At 39.7% G+C, this 15,383-nt stretch overlaps 1 protein-coding gene across 2 annotated transcripts in view; it reads right to left on the reverse strand.

Annotated features, from left to right (window-relative positions):
* cubn (cubilin (intrinsic factor-cobalamin receptor)) overlaps positions 1-15,383 on the reverse strand; it is a 103,085-nt gene that overhangs the window by 41,854 nt on the left and 45,848 nt on the right. For both annotated transcript variants that reach the window (XM_032552163.1, XM_032552162.1), the window contains exons 31-40: positions 12,419-12,600; positions 12,098-12,254; positions 11,670-11,786; positions 11,440-11,553; positions 9,937-10,065; positions 9,697-9,829; positions 9,295-9,500; positions 6,215-6,396; positions 5,695-5,887; positions 1,375-1,572 (exon numbers count right to left, since the gene is read on the reverse strand). In XM_032552163.1, coding sequence (XP_032408054.1) covers positions 1,375-1,572; positions 5,695-5,887; positions 6,215-6,396; positions 9,295-9,500; positions 9,697-9,829; positions 9,937-10,065; positions 11,440-11,553; positions 11,670-11,786; positions 12,098-12,254; positions 12,419-12,600 — 1,611 coding nt within the window. The remainder of the gene's footprint in view (positions 1-1,374; positions 1,573-5,694; positions 5,888-6,214; positions 6,397-9,294; positions 9,501-9,696; positions 9,830-9,936; positions 10,066-11,439; positions 11,554-11,669; positions 11,787-12,097; positions 12,255-12,418; positions 12,601-15,383) is intronic.

The raw sequence follows: 15,383 nt of genomic DNA on the forward strand, positions 1-15,383 counted from the left end.
CATTTCTATGTTAAAACTGCAGAACTAACAGAGGATGTACAGTGTGGAACCTCTGAAAACTGTCAGGACTCTGGGTTTTGGATTGGGGATTTTGTTTTCTGGGTGTTTCTTTTTCATTTTAGTCTTTCCTTTCAGGGTTATTCTACTTTCATTATTTGAGGTAACTTATTTTGGTTAAATATGTGTTATTCTTATTCTCCTTATTTCAGTCCCTCATAGTGTTTCCAGTTATGTTTATTTCTTAGTTATTTCGTTATCCTAGGTTCAGCTGTTCCTATTTGTCTGAACGATGTTTATCTTTCTTTTGTGATTCTAGTTCTTCTAGTTATTAATTATTTCAGCTTCCCTCGTAGTGTTTCTTGTTTTCTTATCTTGTTACTTTAAGTTTAGTTATTCTTTTATGTTTGAATCTTTGTCCATCTTTCTTTAGTGATTCTAGTTAGGTTATTTCTTTGTTTAGTCCTTCTAGCTGCTCTAGCTCTGTGTACCTTAGTTCTTATTATTTTTAAATCAGTCTTCTTTCTGTTTTGGTTCTTTCATAGTTTCCCCTCATGTCTTTGTCTCTTTCTAGTTTGTCATGTTTTTCATGTTAGAATTATTTCCAACTCTCTTATGTTACTTCCATCACCCTTTTGTGTTCCCCTGTAATATCTATGTAGTTTTCCTGTGCCACCTTCTCCCCATCCCTTAGTCTGGCTCCTGTTCAGCAGCCCTGATTTGCTCTAGCTCTCAACCTCCCAGTATTTAAGCCTCTGATTTTCTCCCACTACTCGTCAGATCCTCATGTCTCCTCCCCTCAGTCCTCTGTGCATCCCTGTTTCTACCCCATGTCTCCTGGCTGGATATTCTTTGGGTTAATTTTTTGCTGCTACCTTGGATCTTCTATTTTTTTTGTAGGTGTTCAGCATTTTTTCATTAAATCTTCTAACTCAGTTGCTGCCTCTGCCTCTCTGCATTTGGGTCCACACTTCAACAACCAACATCATGACAAAAACAAAGTTCATTCATTACAACAGGCTGTTAGTATCTTGAATTATTGTGTTTAGAAACACACTTTATCACTGAAAGTAATGGATATTAATGTAATTCACTGGCAAGAAATTATATTTAATTATGTTTGTACTTTAGAGGCTTCACTGCAGATTCATTTTACCAAACTTTGATAAAAAGGCTCTACTCTTTCTACTAACGATGGAGAAACTCCAGGCACTTCCTGCATTGGGTTGTTCTCAACATGCATCTAGATATGTGCTGACCTAAATCATAATAGTCATGTAAAACTTTACATGAAATAGTTATCTTAAAACTGTGACAAAGGTGACACTTTGAACTATGTCTTTACAGTATATATTTAACACATTTTCCAATGTTTACCATCTCGGATAATCAGGTTGTCAGAGTAGCAGGGTGGATATCCCTCCATGTCCAGAGACAAGAAATTAAATTCTACGATGGAATCTGGAGCCCGAATGAGCCAGGTACACTCTTGGTTAGGAGGATAGTTTTCAGGCCATCCAGGGGAAAAGAGGAAACCAGGAGAATTTCCAATTAGAAGAAGTCCACCACAAGCCCCTGAGAGACACACACACAAAACATACACATCAAAACTGACCCACCACCACATCAATGAAGTTTTCATTAACATAGACATGAGACTACTTCGGTTTCTTCTTTTGTTTTAATAATCAATTTTGACGTCACTTTATAAACAAAATTATAATTGCTGACTTGTCTGATTTGTTTTTTCAAGTGAAAAGATGACAAGTCCTGAAAATCACTGATAGGGATGGTCAAGCCTTAGGAGCTGAAGAGATTCACCACTTATTACTCTATGGAGTCCAGTTTAGGCTTGGTGATCTCAGAGGCATATGATTATAGGCTCTCACATATTTCAGTCAAATGCCAACAGATGCCACATGGTTCTGGGACGTCCGTGTTTGCACAGACATTACAATTCCCATCCAGGAGTTAATAACTTTCTAAACTTGTCAGTACAGTAGTTACTTAGTGAAAGTCATGAACGTTCCACATTGCGTCAGACAATCATTCTTCAAAGCTCCTGTCTCCTACAAATACAAAAATTTGTAGAAGCAGTTACAGATCTAGTCACATGGGGAAAGCGAACAAGATGGCAGCTGGCTAAGAGCTCTCTGTTCCGACATGTAATTAGATGATTATATTGTGGTTAGGGGTTCTTATTTGGTATCGTTTTCCATAAGTGAGGTAGCAGTATAGGCTTGTGGATGTTTTTTTTCTGAAAAAAAAAAGTAATTTAAAGAAACACTCAAAGAGCACAAGACACGTAGAACCGCAGCAACCCTCCACGTGAGGAAGAACAGGGAGACACCTCCTCCTCCAAATCTGATAAATTTGTTCTCTGAAGTGGTTAAAATGAGTAACATTTTACTATATATAGCTGTGGATATCTAAACAATAAAGCAGACAACGTCAGAATTGAATACAGCAGTGGCTGCAAGGCTGGAAAGGCTAACGGAGGCTGAGTGGAGGACACTTCGGAGCGGCTGCACACTGCAGATGGTGAGAGAAGAAAACTAATGGAAGCTATATGGGACCGAATGCAAGTCCTCAAAAATCACAGTAAAAGGAATAATGTGAGAATGTGAGAGATACTATCGGTACTGATGGGACACTTTTGAGCTGCATTCGGAAGATGCTGACCGAGGGCCTCGGAGCTCATGGTGATGCCGAGTTTAAGAGTGAGCAAGCCCATTTGACCTTCGCACCACTTCCCTTCCTGAACAGAGCCCCGAGACCGATGTTTTGTGGACTTGGAGAAAGCGTTTGACCGTGTCCCTCGGGAAGCCCTGTGGGGGGTATTCTAGGAGTATGGGGTACCGGGCCCTTTGGCATGGGCTGTTAGGTCCCTGTATGACAGGTGTCAGAGTCTGGTCCACATTTCCGGCAAGTAAGTCAGGCTCGTTTCCTAGGAGAGTTGGACTCCATCAAGGCTGCCCTTTGTTCATTACTTTCATGGACAGAATTTACTGGCGCAGCCAAGGTGTTGAGGAGATCCGATTTGGTGGCCTTAGGATTGCATTTCTGTTTTTTGTGGATGATGTGGTCCTGTTGGATTCATCGGGTAGTGATCTACAGCTTTCACTGGAGCGGTTCGCTGCCTAGTGTGATACGGCCGAGACGAGGATCTGCGCCTCCAAATCTGAGGCCATGGTCTTGTGCCGGAAAAGGGTAGAATGACTTCTCCAGGTCGGGGGGGTGGGGTGAGGGGTGGGGTGGGGGGGGGGGGGGGGGGGGGGGGGGGGGGGGGGGGTTGGGGGGGGGGGGGGGGGTGTCCTGCCCCAAGTGGAGAGTTCAAGTATCTCAGGATTTTGTTCACTAATGAGGAAAAAATGGAGCGGGATATCAACAGATGGATTGGCACAGCTTCTGCAGTGAAGTGGGTGCTGTGCCGTCTGTTGTGGTGAAGAGAAAGCCGAGTTAAAAAGCAAAGCTCTTGATTTACCAGATGATGTACGTTCCTACCCTCATTTAAGGTCATGAGCTTTGGGTCATGACCGAAACAACGAGGTCAAAGATACAAGCGGCAGAAATGAGTTTTCTTCGTAGGGTGTCTGGGCTTTCCCTTAGAGGTAGGATGAGAAGCTCTGTTATCTGGGAGGGACTCAGAGTAGAGCCACTGCTCCTTCACATTGAGAGGAGCCAGTTGAGGTGGCTCGGGCATCTGGTTAGGATGCTTCCTGAACGCCTCCCTGGTGAGGTGTTCCGTGGACATCCCACGGGAAACAGACCCCGGGGAAGACCCAGTACATGCTGGAGGGACGATGTTTCTCAGCTGGCCTGGGAATGCCTTGGGAATCCCCAGGAGGAGCTGGAACAAGTGGCTGGGGAGAGGGAAGTCTGGGTCTCCCTTCTTAAACTGCTAGATGGATGGAACTAAGGGCTCCTGGAAAACAACCTGATACCATAATCCCACTTGCAATCAGACAAGTACCGTTCTCCTGGCAACCGCCAAACCCAGACTCGTCCATCAGATTGCCAGATGGAGAAGCAAAAATCATCACTCCAGAGAATGCGCCTCCACTGCTCTATAGTCCAGTGGCAGCGACTTTACACCTCTGACGCATCTGACGCTTTGCATTGCACTTGGTGATGTATGGCTTGGATGCAGCTGCTCCACCATGGAAACCCATTCCATGATGCTCTCTGTACACTGTTCTTGAGCTAATCTGAAGGCCACCTGATGTTTGAAGGTCTGTAGTGATTGACTGCAGAAAGTTGGTGACCTCTTCGCACTATGCGCTTCAGCATCGGCTGATCGTCAGTTTCCGTGGCCTACCACTTCTTGGCTGAGTTGCTATCGTTCCCAAACACTTCAATTTTTTTCATAATACAGCTGACAGTTGACTGTGGAATATTTAGGAGGGAGGAAATTCCACAACTGGATTTGTTGCACAGTTCATCCTATCACAGTTCCACACTGGAATTCACTGAGATCCTGAGAGCGACCCATTCTTTTACAAATGTTTGGAAAGACAGTCAGCATGTCTAGGTGCTTAATTTTATACACCTGTGGCCATGAAAGTGATTGGAACACCTGATTCCGAAAATTTGGATGGGTGAGCAAATACTTTTGGCAATATAGTGTATATCCAGCAGTACTGTAGACATTTAAATGTGCCTTATTTAGAGTCTTCAAAACTGGTGATATAAAATAATCATAGTCCAAATGTAACAATGTATAAAACATATACAGTACAGACCAAAAGGACACACCTTCTAATTCAATGGGTTTTCTTTATTTTCATGACTATTTATAAGGCAAGAAATCCCACTTATTAACCTGACAGGGCACAGCTATGAAGTGAAAACCATTTCAGGTGACGACCTCTTGAAGCTCATCAAGAAAATGCAGAGTGTGTGCAAAGCAGTAATCACAGCAAAAGGTTGCTACTTTGAAGAAACTAGAATATAAGGGGTATTTTCAGTTGTTTTACACTTTTTTGTTTAGTGCATATTTCCACATGTGTTATTCATAGTTTTCATGCCTTCAGTGTGAATCTACAATGTCAATAGTCATGAAAATAAAGGAAACTCATTGAATTAAAAGGTGTGTCCAAACTTTTGGTCTGTACTGTACATGTTGACAAAATATACAGGCACATTCTATAAATTAATTTTAGATTCATTCAAATGAGATGCATAAAAAGTACTTAAAAAATCTTTCAGTAGTTACTGAAAATACTTTTTATTATACTCAAATACCTGTGTTAAAATTTTATTTATTGTTCTGATGTAATATTCTGATCTTAAATGTCATGATTTAATTAGCTGTTAGCAGGAAATCATCAAAATTTTAACAGTAATAAAACCTTGAAAACATCAGTCTGTGTGGAATTAGTCTATTTAGTGTGTTTCACTCAGTGATGGAGTCATTGTAATAAGTGAACTTTTTAATAATATTCTCATTTATGGAATGAGAATATTATTCTATATCTGTGAATCTTCAATCTATTTATGATACCTGCCTAATACTTTCTGGTTACAGGGAGGGCGGATGCCGCTCTGCAGAAGTTACTAGGTAAGAATACACCCTGGACAGATTTCCAGTCCATAATTCAATCAATTAACAATTAATTAGCTATTGAATTGACTAACTTTATAATAAAAATGCAATTTATTAAACAAACCAAACGGGGAGTCATCGTTCTGTCTTACCTGGTGTAATAGTAGGTGGTGGTCCAGAGTCTTTCACAGCTGTCCAGTCCACAAGGAAGCCTCGTCCTCCCACTACTGAATCTGATTTGAAGTGCAAGGTGACAGTGCTTCCTGAACTTCTAAGTGGAGTTGGTAAATTCAGACCACAGAACGTTCCAAGAGGGTAGGAATAAACATCTGGGCCATCATATATCTGGAGAGAAATAAAGATTTTTGACACCCAAAGTCATTATTGGGCCCCAGTTGGGTTAAACTTAACCACCTAATTATAAGCAGTCAAACATGCAACATTTATATGGTAATATCTAAATACTGGTCAGATACCAGAGGTTAGTCTATTTCCAGAATCTATTTTGAAATCATAATCTAAATATACAAGAAACTTCCAACCAGTTGTTCTAATATATAGCACAAATCGCATGCTGTCTATGTGCTAAAGATATTAACCAATCATTTTAATGGAATATAATCTGATAAGATCATAAAAAAACATGAGATAATATAGCCGACATAGTCTTACTTTCAATTGGTCATAGTAGCAGTTATAGAGGTCCTCTATGTCCATGTCCAAGAAGCTGATCTGAATGTAGCTATCTCCTCCCACTGTTATGGTCCATCTGTAATTGGCATTGTTGGGATATGTCCTGGGAAACAGTGGGGATGAAATTTGACCCGATTCTCCCACCAAATCAACCCCGTACACTGAGGAACACAGACAAACTTGAAGGTTAGCTTGGCAGTCCATCCCAAGTTTGGTTTATCATTGCAATTTATTGATGAGAAAAATTAGGTTTTCATAAAAACTGTGTTTGTGTTTTTAACATTCTGGATATAGTTTTGGAGTATTAGAGAATGTTGTTTTGTTGGCTTCACATAGGTTTTTCCTGCTTTCAGGAAAAACACTCCATAGGTAGGTAGGTAAGGTCATTTGATTTATGCAGCACTTTTCAGCAACAAGGCAAATCAAAATGCTGTACATGAGTTAGAGGAAATACAAACAAAATGACAAAAGAAAAGCAGAAGAAAAACAAAAAGTACTCCACAATTTGTAAGCTAATAGGAGTTTGTCTGGATAAGCTAATAGAAAATAAAAGTAAAAGTATAAAAAGTTTAATGCTAAATGTTCATCTAAAGCAATGAGTAGTTTCTCTAGATATCCAAGTTTGTTCTAATTTCTGCTATGGGTTGAAGTATAAAACTAGATGTTCTTGTTATGGGTTGCTAAGCAGATAAATATAAGTACTCCATAATTTATAAGCTAAATGTTGGCTCTCCATGTTTGATTCTATGAAGTAGATGGTCCTAAATGTTGATCTAAGTTAATAAGTTTGTTCTAATTCCTGCCCTGGGTTGAGTGAAGTATGTAAACTAAATGTTCCTGGATAAGAAGAAGTTCTCCACAATTTATAAACTAGAGGGAGATTTTCTGAACTAGCTAAATATTGGTCTAAGTAATGAGTACTCCACAATTTCTAAAACTAACAATAAAGTAGACAGACAGACAGACAGGGCAAAGAAATGATACATCAGAAAAATATTAGCACATCTAGCAACATCCAAAGCTACATGTAGCGACATGAGCCAGCAAAGACAGTGAAGCCAGGGTGTGTTTATATGTGTAGTCAAGATGTGTGTCCAGATTAGTCCGTGTCTCAGTACAGCCCGTTCTCTCAAAACAGTCTCTGATAAAAGGTGATATTATCGAAGAGCAAGTCCTTGGAGAGTTCAGCCATACAATTCTCCACAGGTGACTTCTGGAGAGGAGAGGTGATGGGAAAGAACGGCTTGTTTACATAAACTCCAGGAGATTTGAGATAGCCAGCCAGGCAAGGCTAACACAAAGAAGCCAGATTCAAAATAAATATATTTTTTAAATTGGGCAGTCTTAAAATTTTAATCTGCCCTAGAATTTTGAATAGTACATCTCTGTTAATTCCAATCATCCAAATTAGTGTGGGTCATTCTCACAAGGCCAAAATTAGCAACTTCTCCAATATCAATTCCATCCCGCTAGTGAGTTTTAGCATTCAAAGTTTGCATGGGAAGAAGTTGCATCCAACTTGCGCCTCTGTCCCACAGCATGTCTGTCTGAGAGTTCGCTAGTTGGCCCAATCCATCACAAATTTGTCGATATGCCAGGTATCTACAAGCTCCAAACAGCAGACATTCTGGTATCATGAATCCAAATAAATCCAGGATGTATCCCACTGGGTATGTACCCACAAGACAAATGGGCTCACCTGTGCCCAGTCTTCTCATTGAGAAAATTTAATTAATTGCATTGAGAGACCAGTTGACCAGATCCATAGTTCGTAGATTGTGGATGTGCAAAGAAAGGCTCTAAGAACATAAAAGCAACATTTAACCAGAAGACAGAGCAGAGCAAGCAGGGTGAAAGTGGGTAGGAAGAGAGCAGATGAAAAAAGATGCTGCAGATGCCCTTTGTCTTTCAACTCCACAGGTTTTCAGCCCAATCTCTTTGATGTTAAAAGTAAATAGAATGAGACTTTCCCACACACTGCGTGGAATCTTCTGAGACAACTGCTTGTGATTTGCCAATAGATTGGAAACCGATACCCCGTTTGAGAAAGGGAAGGACTTTGTGCCACTATAATTGCTGTAAATAAAAGAGAAATATTGCATCTTGCAGGCATGTTGAGTGTGGTTTCTGTGAAAATCTGCAATGTTTACCATCAACAAAGGTTTAATTTAAACTGGACATGAGGTTGGCTATAGCCTGTGATCCATCTCCTGCATTATTCCAGACTTTGGGTCTTGGAAAAGCATCCCGCTCTCTAAACATTCTGGTTACGGCTTTGGGATTGCATGTTCCCCACTGACAACAATGATCCAGAATTTCTGATTCAGCATGTCAGCAATGATGAACCCCGGCAACGGTAATGGAGGTTCAGTTCCTTCAGATAAGAGACGTACTTTGAGAGAAATTGTGACTGCCAATTGGTTAGTTACTGATAAACCTTATAAAATGATTGACAAGTGGGTCATGTCCATTGGCTTGTGGCCAAGCACTGAGTCAGGGTGCATGATCCAGACAGTGCAAAGTGGATGGTCAAAAATACCTAAACAAAGGTATTTGAAACAACAGTGAATAATTGTACTCAATTCAAAGGTTTAAAGTTTTTCCAACACTTTCAGTGTTTAGTTTTTTTAATGAATTAAAAAATTAAAAAACTTAAACATGCTGGGGTTTAGCTGCAAATATTTTCTCACATAACATAAAAACATCTAAATATTGACATCGACTGATTTGATTGTCATTCAATTGTACATTTAAATATGTACATATTGAAAGAAATATCGTTCCAAGATTCCAATAATAATAGATAAATAAGCAATGATAAAAGTATCAAAATAAATATATACAATAAAAGATTAAATTAGTACGTGATTAATAGCCTTATGGAATGAGGGATGAAGCTGTTGTGAAATCTGGTTGCTCTGCAGTTGTAGCTGCTGAACATTTTCCTAGAGGGCAGCAGGGAGAACAAACCATGGTGAGGGTGGAAGGGGATCCTTCATCATTTAACACATTGCAGCAGATCAGGATCAGTATTCTATTTTTGAAGATGGAATACTTACAGTGTGAGAAGGTGGCTCTAAATCCGGCCCCACTAACTGATCCATCCGAGGCAAATTTAACCCACAGGATGTGACCAGTCACAGATGTGTAGTTGGAGGGCAGCGAGGTTCCACAGAAGCGACCAACAAGAGATCCAGTTGAACTGCCTTCTCGGATTTCCAGGTAGTCATTTTGACAGTCTGAGTTTCCTTGAAGGTGAAACATACTGAACAAAATATAGTTTTTAGCAACACAAAAAAAACGAGTAATTTATGAAATGTAGCAGGGTGATGTGGTGTTATATTATCAATGACATAATGGATTGTTTGATAGTAAAGACAACAAACCAAACAATTAAAAATATGAATCACTTCTTCCTTCACACTATCTGAGAAAAGGGCTCTCCACATTTCAAAACTCACATAAATGAGATCTGTATACGGTTCCCTGGTGAGCTCCTAAGTGTCCAAACACATTCCATGTTTGGTGGATAAGCATCTGGATAGTTAGGGCTGTTAAACGCACCACTCTGCATCACCAAATCCCCGCCACAACCTGAGCAATTAAAACAAAAGGACTTAAGAACAATTTCCCCAATATCTCATTAGCAAAGTGTGAGATTGTCTTAGTATAAGTTTGAACTGATAAAGGTTCCACTTTACTGGAGGTGGAGGCAGAATAGACAGCTCTGAACCCTTTCATGGAGACAGAGTAATCAGAGATGAAATTGATCACCAAAGAGTTGCTGAAGGACGTCACTGGATGTGGTATTTCGAAGCCACAGTAGCGCCCTGACAAAAAAAACAAACCAAGAGTTTTTTGTTCAGTTAGTAGAACCTAACATTGTTGGGATAGCTGTCTGGGTACAGGGGTGAGTGGATCTCCCCTGAAGGAGCAGTGACTGGCCCTCAATATAACATAAAGCTTCTTCCCCACAGCTGTCACGCTTTTGAACGCCTCCTGACATAAAACATAAACTATAAAGACTGTACTCCCCTATCCTCTCATACAACAATAACACATGGACTTATCCTCACACACACACACATCACGGACTGTTTTCTTCACACACACATACAACCTGTACATTTTATCTGCCATTATTTATCTTGTATTATATTATATACATACTGTATACAATCCATTCCCTAACATTTTTGTATAATCTGTATATTCTGTATAATCTGTATAATCTGTGCATACAGCTCCCATATTTATATTTATACACAATATCTATATCTCTTTGTTATAACCCCTTATAGTCCATACATACATAGTCTTGTAGATCTGTAAATAAATATTTATATCTCGTAGAGCACTTCTGGACAGATGCAAACTACATCTCGTTGATTGTACTTGTGACAGTGCAATGACAATAAAGTTGAATTCTATTCTATTCTATTCTAAATTATTTTTATTGGATAATTTAGAAAATAATGCAATCACTTTTGATAACTTTTTGGAAGTTAAAATGCACCAAGAGTTAGAAAGCCCTAAATAGTAATGTTATGGCTTTGTAAGCTACTGATTGGGTAATCCAATACAACATTTGTGTAAGCTGGAGGCACACCTATGAATGATTCCCCATTTTCGACTACAAATGGAATTCACCATTAGTCAAAGTGGTTTAAAAACGACAAAGTCCATGTTTTGGAGTGATCATAGCAAGGTGTTGATCTCAGTCCCACAAAAAATGTAAGGCAGAGTTGAAAGCCTGTCTGTCACCAGGAGGTCTGCAAACCTGACCCAGTTGCACCAGTTCTGAGAGGAAGAATGGGCCCAAATTTCAGCACACTACTGTGAGAAATTTGTAAATGGTTAATGGCTATGACTTTCATAGAGCTTTATCAAGTCCAAAGGACCCCAACGCACTTCATACTACAGTCATTCACCCACCCATGAACACCCCCACATGCTGATGGTGGCAAGCTACTGGGACAGACTGACAGAGGTGAGGCTGCCATGCACTGGTGACCCTTGCACCTGGCACTGGTGCCAAGGGGCCCTATGACCACCACCAGCAGGCATGGTGGGTGAGGTGTCCTGCCCACAACAATAGAGGAAGGTGGAGCAGGGATTGAACCAACAACCTGTGGATTGTAGGGTGAACCCCTATCACCATAGCCCCATTTGTAGAAGAGTTTATCTGTGTTTACCATACCCACCTATAGAGGGAGCTTGGTAATTGTCTCCATCAAGTATTTCCACAGCATCATGTGAGCAATTGGAGTTTATCTTCTCCAACTCAAAGTCAGTGAAGGACAGAGTCACATGGTTAACTAGCCAGAAAACACAGATGCAAATTATTTTTATAGGTTTAACAAAGTATATCACATATAACATAAAACAATACGAAACACATTCGTCAATTTGACAAAGGAAGCCCACAGCTTACATGGTTCCTGTGCTTTGATGATCCAACTGCAGTTCTGATTTGGTGGATATTTTGCAGGGTACCTTGGTGATGAAATTGCCCCACCATTATCGTCTGTTATAATGGTTGCTCCACAAGCTGTCAAACAAAAGGTTGGTGTTATCCATACTAGAATGTGATCGCATTTGGGCCTCCTCTACCTGAAAGGAGCAGTTCTCCCAGTGCCCATACACTAAATTGTCTACTGTCCTGCAGGCCCACCGAAATACATATTGGAGAAAATATGAGACACAGATGGAAGCACAATATGACCACGTAATAATCATATTGTGTTTCATTACATGATGCACCTGAGAATCAGCAGCAATGCATTCTGTTAGCATCCGTGAAATGGATGGATAAAATAACACACAACAAGTGACTTATTATAAAAAGGAAGAAAATCTTACCTTCAGAGAATCTAGCACTGAAGCCTCGATGATTTTGACTAGAGTCTGATCTAAAGCGGACATAGATGGTGTTCTGGGTGGAGGTGATGGAAGGAAGTGGGCTGGACCCACACACACGGGCAAGCAGAGGAAATAATATGCTTGGACCATCATGGATCTACAGTAGGAGAAAGAGTTCAAAGATCTTAAAAAGGTGTGTAGCTAAAATGATTGAAACAAAGTGTGGTTAACAGGAAAACTAATTTTTCTCCATGCCCTGTTTTTTACCATTGTGGTTTATATTAACATTTATTTCATAAACAAATCTAAGAAGTCTCTTACAGTGACATAATCAGAGGAACAGTTGCTATGATTTTCAATATCTAGGTCGGTGAAGTTTAACAAGACGCGGTGACTGGCATCCACACTGATCATCCAGGAGCAGTCCACATTGTTGGGATAGCTGGCTGGGTACAGGGGTGAGTGGATCTCCCCTGAAGGAGCAGTGACTGGCCCTCCACAGCCTGCAGGAACAAACACCACCAACTTCAGATTACTGTGGTTCTTCTAAAACTGCAGGAACGATTTACCTCACTCTAAATAAAAACATATCAGAAATGGAGATAACATGTATATAGTCTTTGGTAAAATGTCTTCTTTCATATTTCAAATGCACTGGCTATATCTCAGCACCAGAAAATCATGTCAATGCTAAATGCTGACGTGACTGGAAAATCAGTAGCGTCAAAACAATTTACACCCCATTATCATCTACCAGCTAAAAAACAAGTACAGTTCAGGGTTCCCCCAGTGTATTATAAGCCTGGCAGCCCACTATGTTTTACTAGCCCCTCCATCAGGCTAAGCGTAGCTTGTTTTTGTTTTTAGAAACATGTATAATTGGGGGAGGGAATTTTGCTTTTTTTAAGCTGGATTGCAAGCATCTCTGTTGTTCTGGCATAGCAGATTTCTTCCTAAAAGCTGTATATAGTTGATGCATTTAAAGTCGGGAGAGCAAACCAATCACTCAGCCTCTGCGCGTTGCCTCCAGCGCTACAGCTGCTTGATCTCTGAAGTTTACCTCAGATCATACGCTCCTCCTTTCACTCAAACTGGACACAGGCTGACCTGTATGGATATTTACATCAAAACCTTGTGAGGAATTATGTTTCTTTGGAGAACTATACATCAAGGTAAGAGTTTAAAACCCCACCGTGTTAGCTCTGGTTGCATAGCTCTATGTGAATCGCAGGTATAACTTACAGTTGTGCTTTCAGAGGTGCGCGTTGAGTGGCTAGAATAATGATTTATTTTATGTTCTTCTTTTGTGTTCACTTTAGACTCTGGCTCTCCATCCAGCACCCCTCTGCCCACCCTGGTTGGGTTGTTTTTTGTTTTTGGACTCTTTCAGGCATCTGGTAGTCACGTTTTGAGGGAGGGGGGACTGTTTTTTGTGTGTATTTTTGATGTTAATTTGAGTCTTTATGTTGTCATGTCTTGTCGTTGATTGTTCAGAGCTGTGTCTGGTGTTCCCTGATTACTCCTTGTGGATTTAACCTCACCTGTGTCCCTTGCTCCTTGTCAGGTCCTAGTCGTGTCATTTGTCGTGCGACTAATGTCCTGTATTCCCAGTGCTACCAGTGTCTGTGTTTCCTTGCCTCATCGCTCACCTGTGCTGCCTGGAATTTCTGTTCTCCTTCGTGTTTGTCACTAAAATCGTCATTTTTCACAAGTACCAGCAACGACCGCATCCTATCTTCACCATCTACAACTCCAATTCATGACATCACCATGCAGGGCCGGTCTAAGACTGTATGGGACCTTGAGCAGAATTTGACTTACGGCCCCCTCTTGCTGCTGAAAACCTCAGCACCTCTAACAGCTTCTGTGTTTGATTTATTCTGGGAGAGGGAGAGTAGATTAACTGGCCAACATAAAAAGCAATCTACATAATTGCAGTTTACTAATTTGTATTTGTGGGCAAACAGAGCTCAAACTCAAAGATTAAACTTACAGCATTAGATTGTTGATGTGGTAACAAAACAATCTAACTATGAATATTATTTTTTGAACTTTTAAAAGTTGGTGATTTAAAATCTTAAATTTAAATGTTAAACAATTTAAAATATTCTATTTTATGCATGCTGAAACCATTAAATCAGATTCAGCAGCATTGATCATCTCAGTAAACAAATGTTACATTTATGTATCTGTGGTCTGTGTTTAAATATTAGCATTTATGGGGCCCTGGAGCTGCTGACTTAATTCGGTTTAAATAGAAGTCCAAATAATTGATATTCATTTAATTTGTATTTTTTGATTTCTTGTTTTTAAGACTAGTTGTGGGTTTAAATAGCGTTTCACTGGTTATGTTTTCCCATAACACATAATTACCCAGTAATATTTTTCCATTTCCTGTATCTTTTAATACAAAAACATGATGGACCGCTGGAGGACCGCCTTGGCACCTTGATCACCGGGCTTAGCAAGTTTTCAGGAGGAGACCCTGTAGTTCATTTGACCGACATGTTTCTTCTGACTTTAAGTAACATTTACTACTAGTGTAGAATTTGATCTGTGGTGTAAAGATTAGAGTGATGGTAGGGAGTCCTTCCAATCTCAGACTTGGAGCTCATCATGGTATAAACAGCAGCCAAATAGATGAAATATGGAAAAAGCAGCTCAGCAATGGATAATTGGACCAATAAATGCTTTTTCATATGGGGTGCTGTTTGTAAAGTCGCATAGTAAAAATTTATCAGAAGTAATTTGGCTTCTTTAGTGTGACATAGATATGTGGATGTTAATTTTTCAAAGTCATATTTTCACCATGTTATTGCTAAATTTATAAGTTTAAGAGTTCCAAACAAATTGCTTTCAAAATATTTAGTTTAGGAACTAAATATTTAGCTTTCAAATTAAATATTTAATTAGGAAGCTCGATATTTACTTCCCAACTAATGTTTAAGTTTGTGCTAAATATTTAGTTTATAAGCAAAATATTTAGCTCCAAATTAACTATTTATGTTGCTAATGCTAACTAAATATTTAGTTCTAGACTAAATATTTATTTTCCAAACTAAACATTTAGCTCAGACCTAAATATTTAGCTTGCTAACTAATGTTATGTCAAACTTTGTTTTAATCAATCAATCAATTTTATCTATGAAGCACCCTTCATGTTGGAGGCAGCTCGCTGGAAACACATAATAAATGGTATTTCTGAACTGGGTTTGAACCGTCTAGGGTCACAGTCTGTAGGTGCAAATACCAGAGCTGTGAATTAAACTCAATCTGGTGGGATTCT

Source organism: Xiphophorus hellerii, chromosome 21 (genome assembly GCF_003331165.1).
Source record: "Xiphophorus hellerii strain 12219 chromosome 21, Xiphophorus_hellerii-4.1, whole genome shotgun sequence".
NCBI classification, from domain to species: domain Eukaryota; kingdom Metazoa; phylum Chordata; class Actinopteri; order Cyprinodontiformes; family Poeciliidae; genus Xiphophorus; species Xiphophorus hellerii.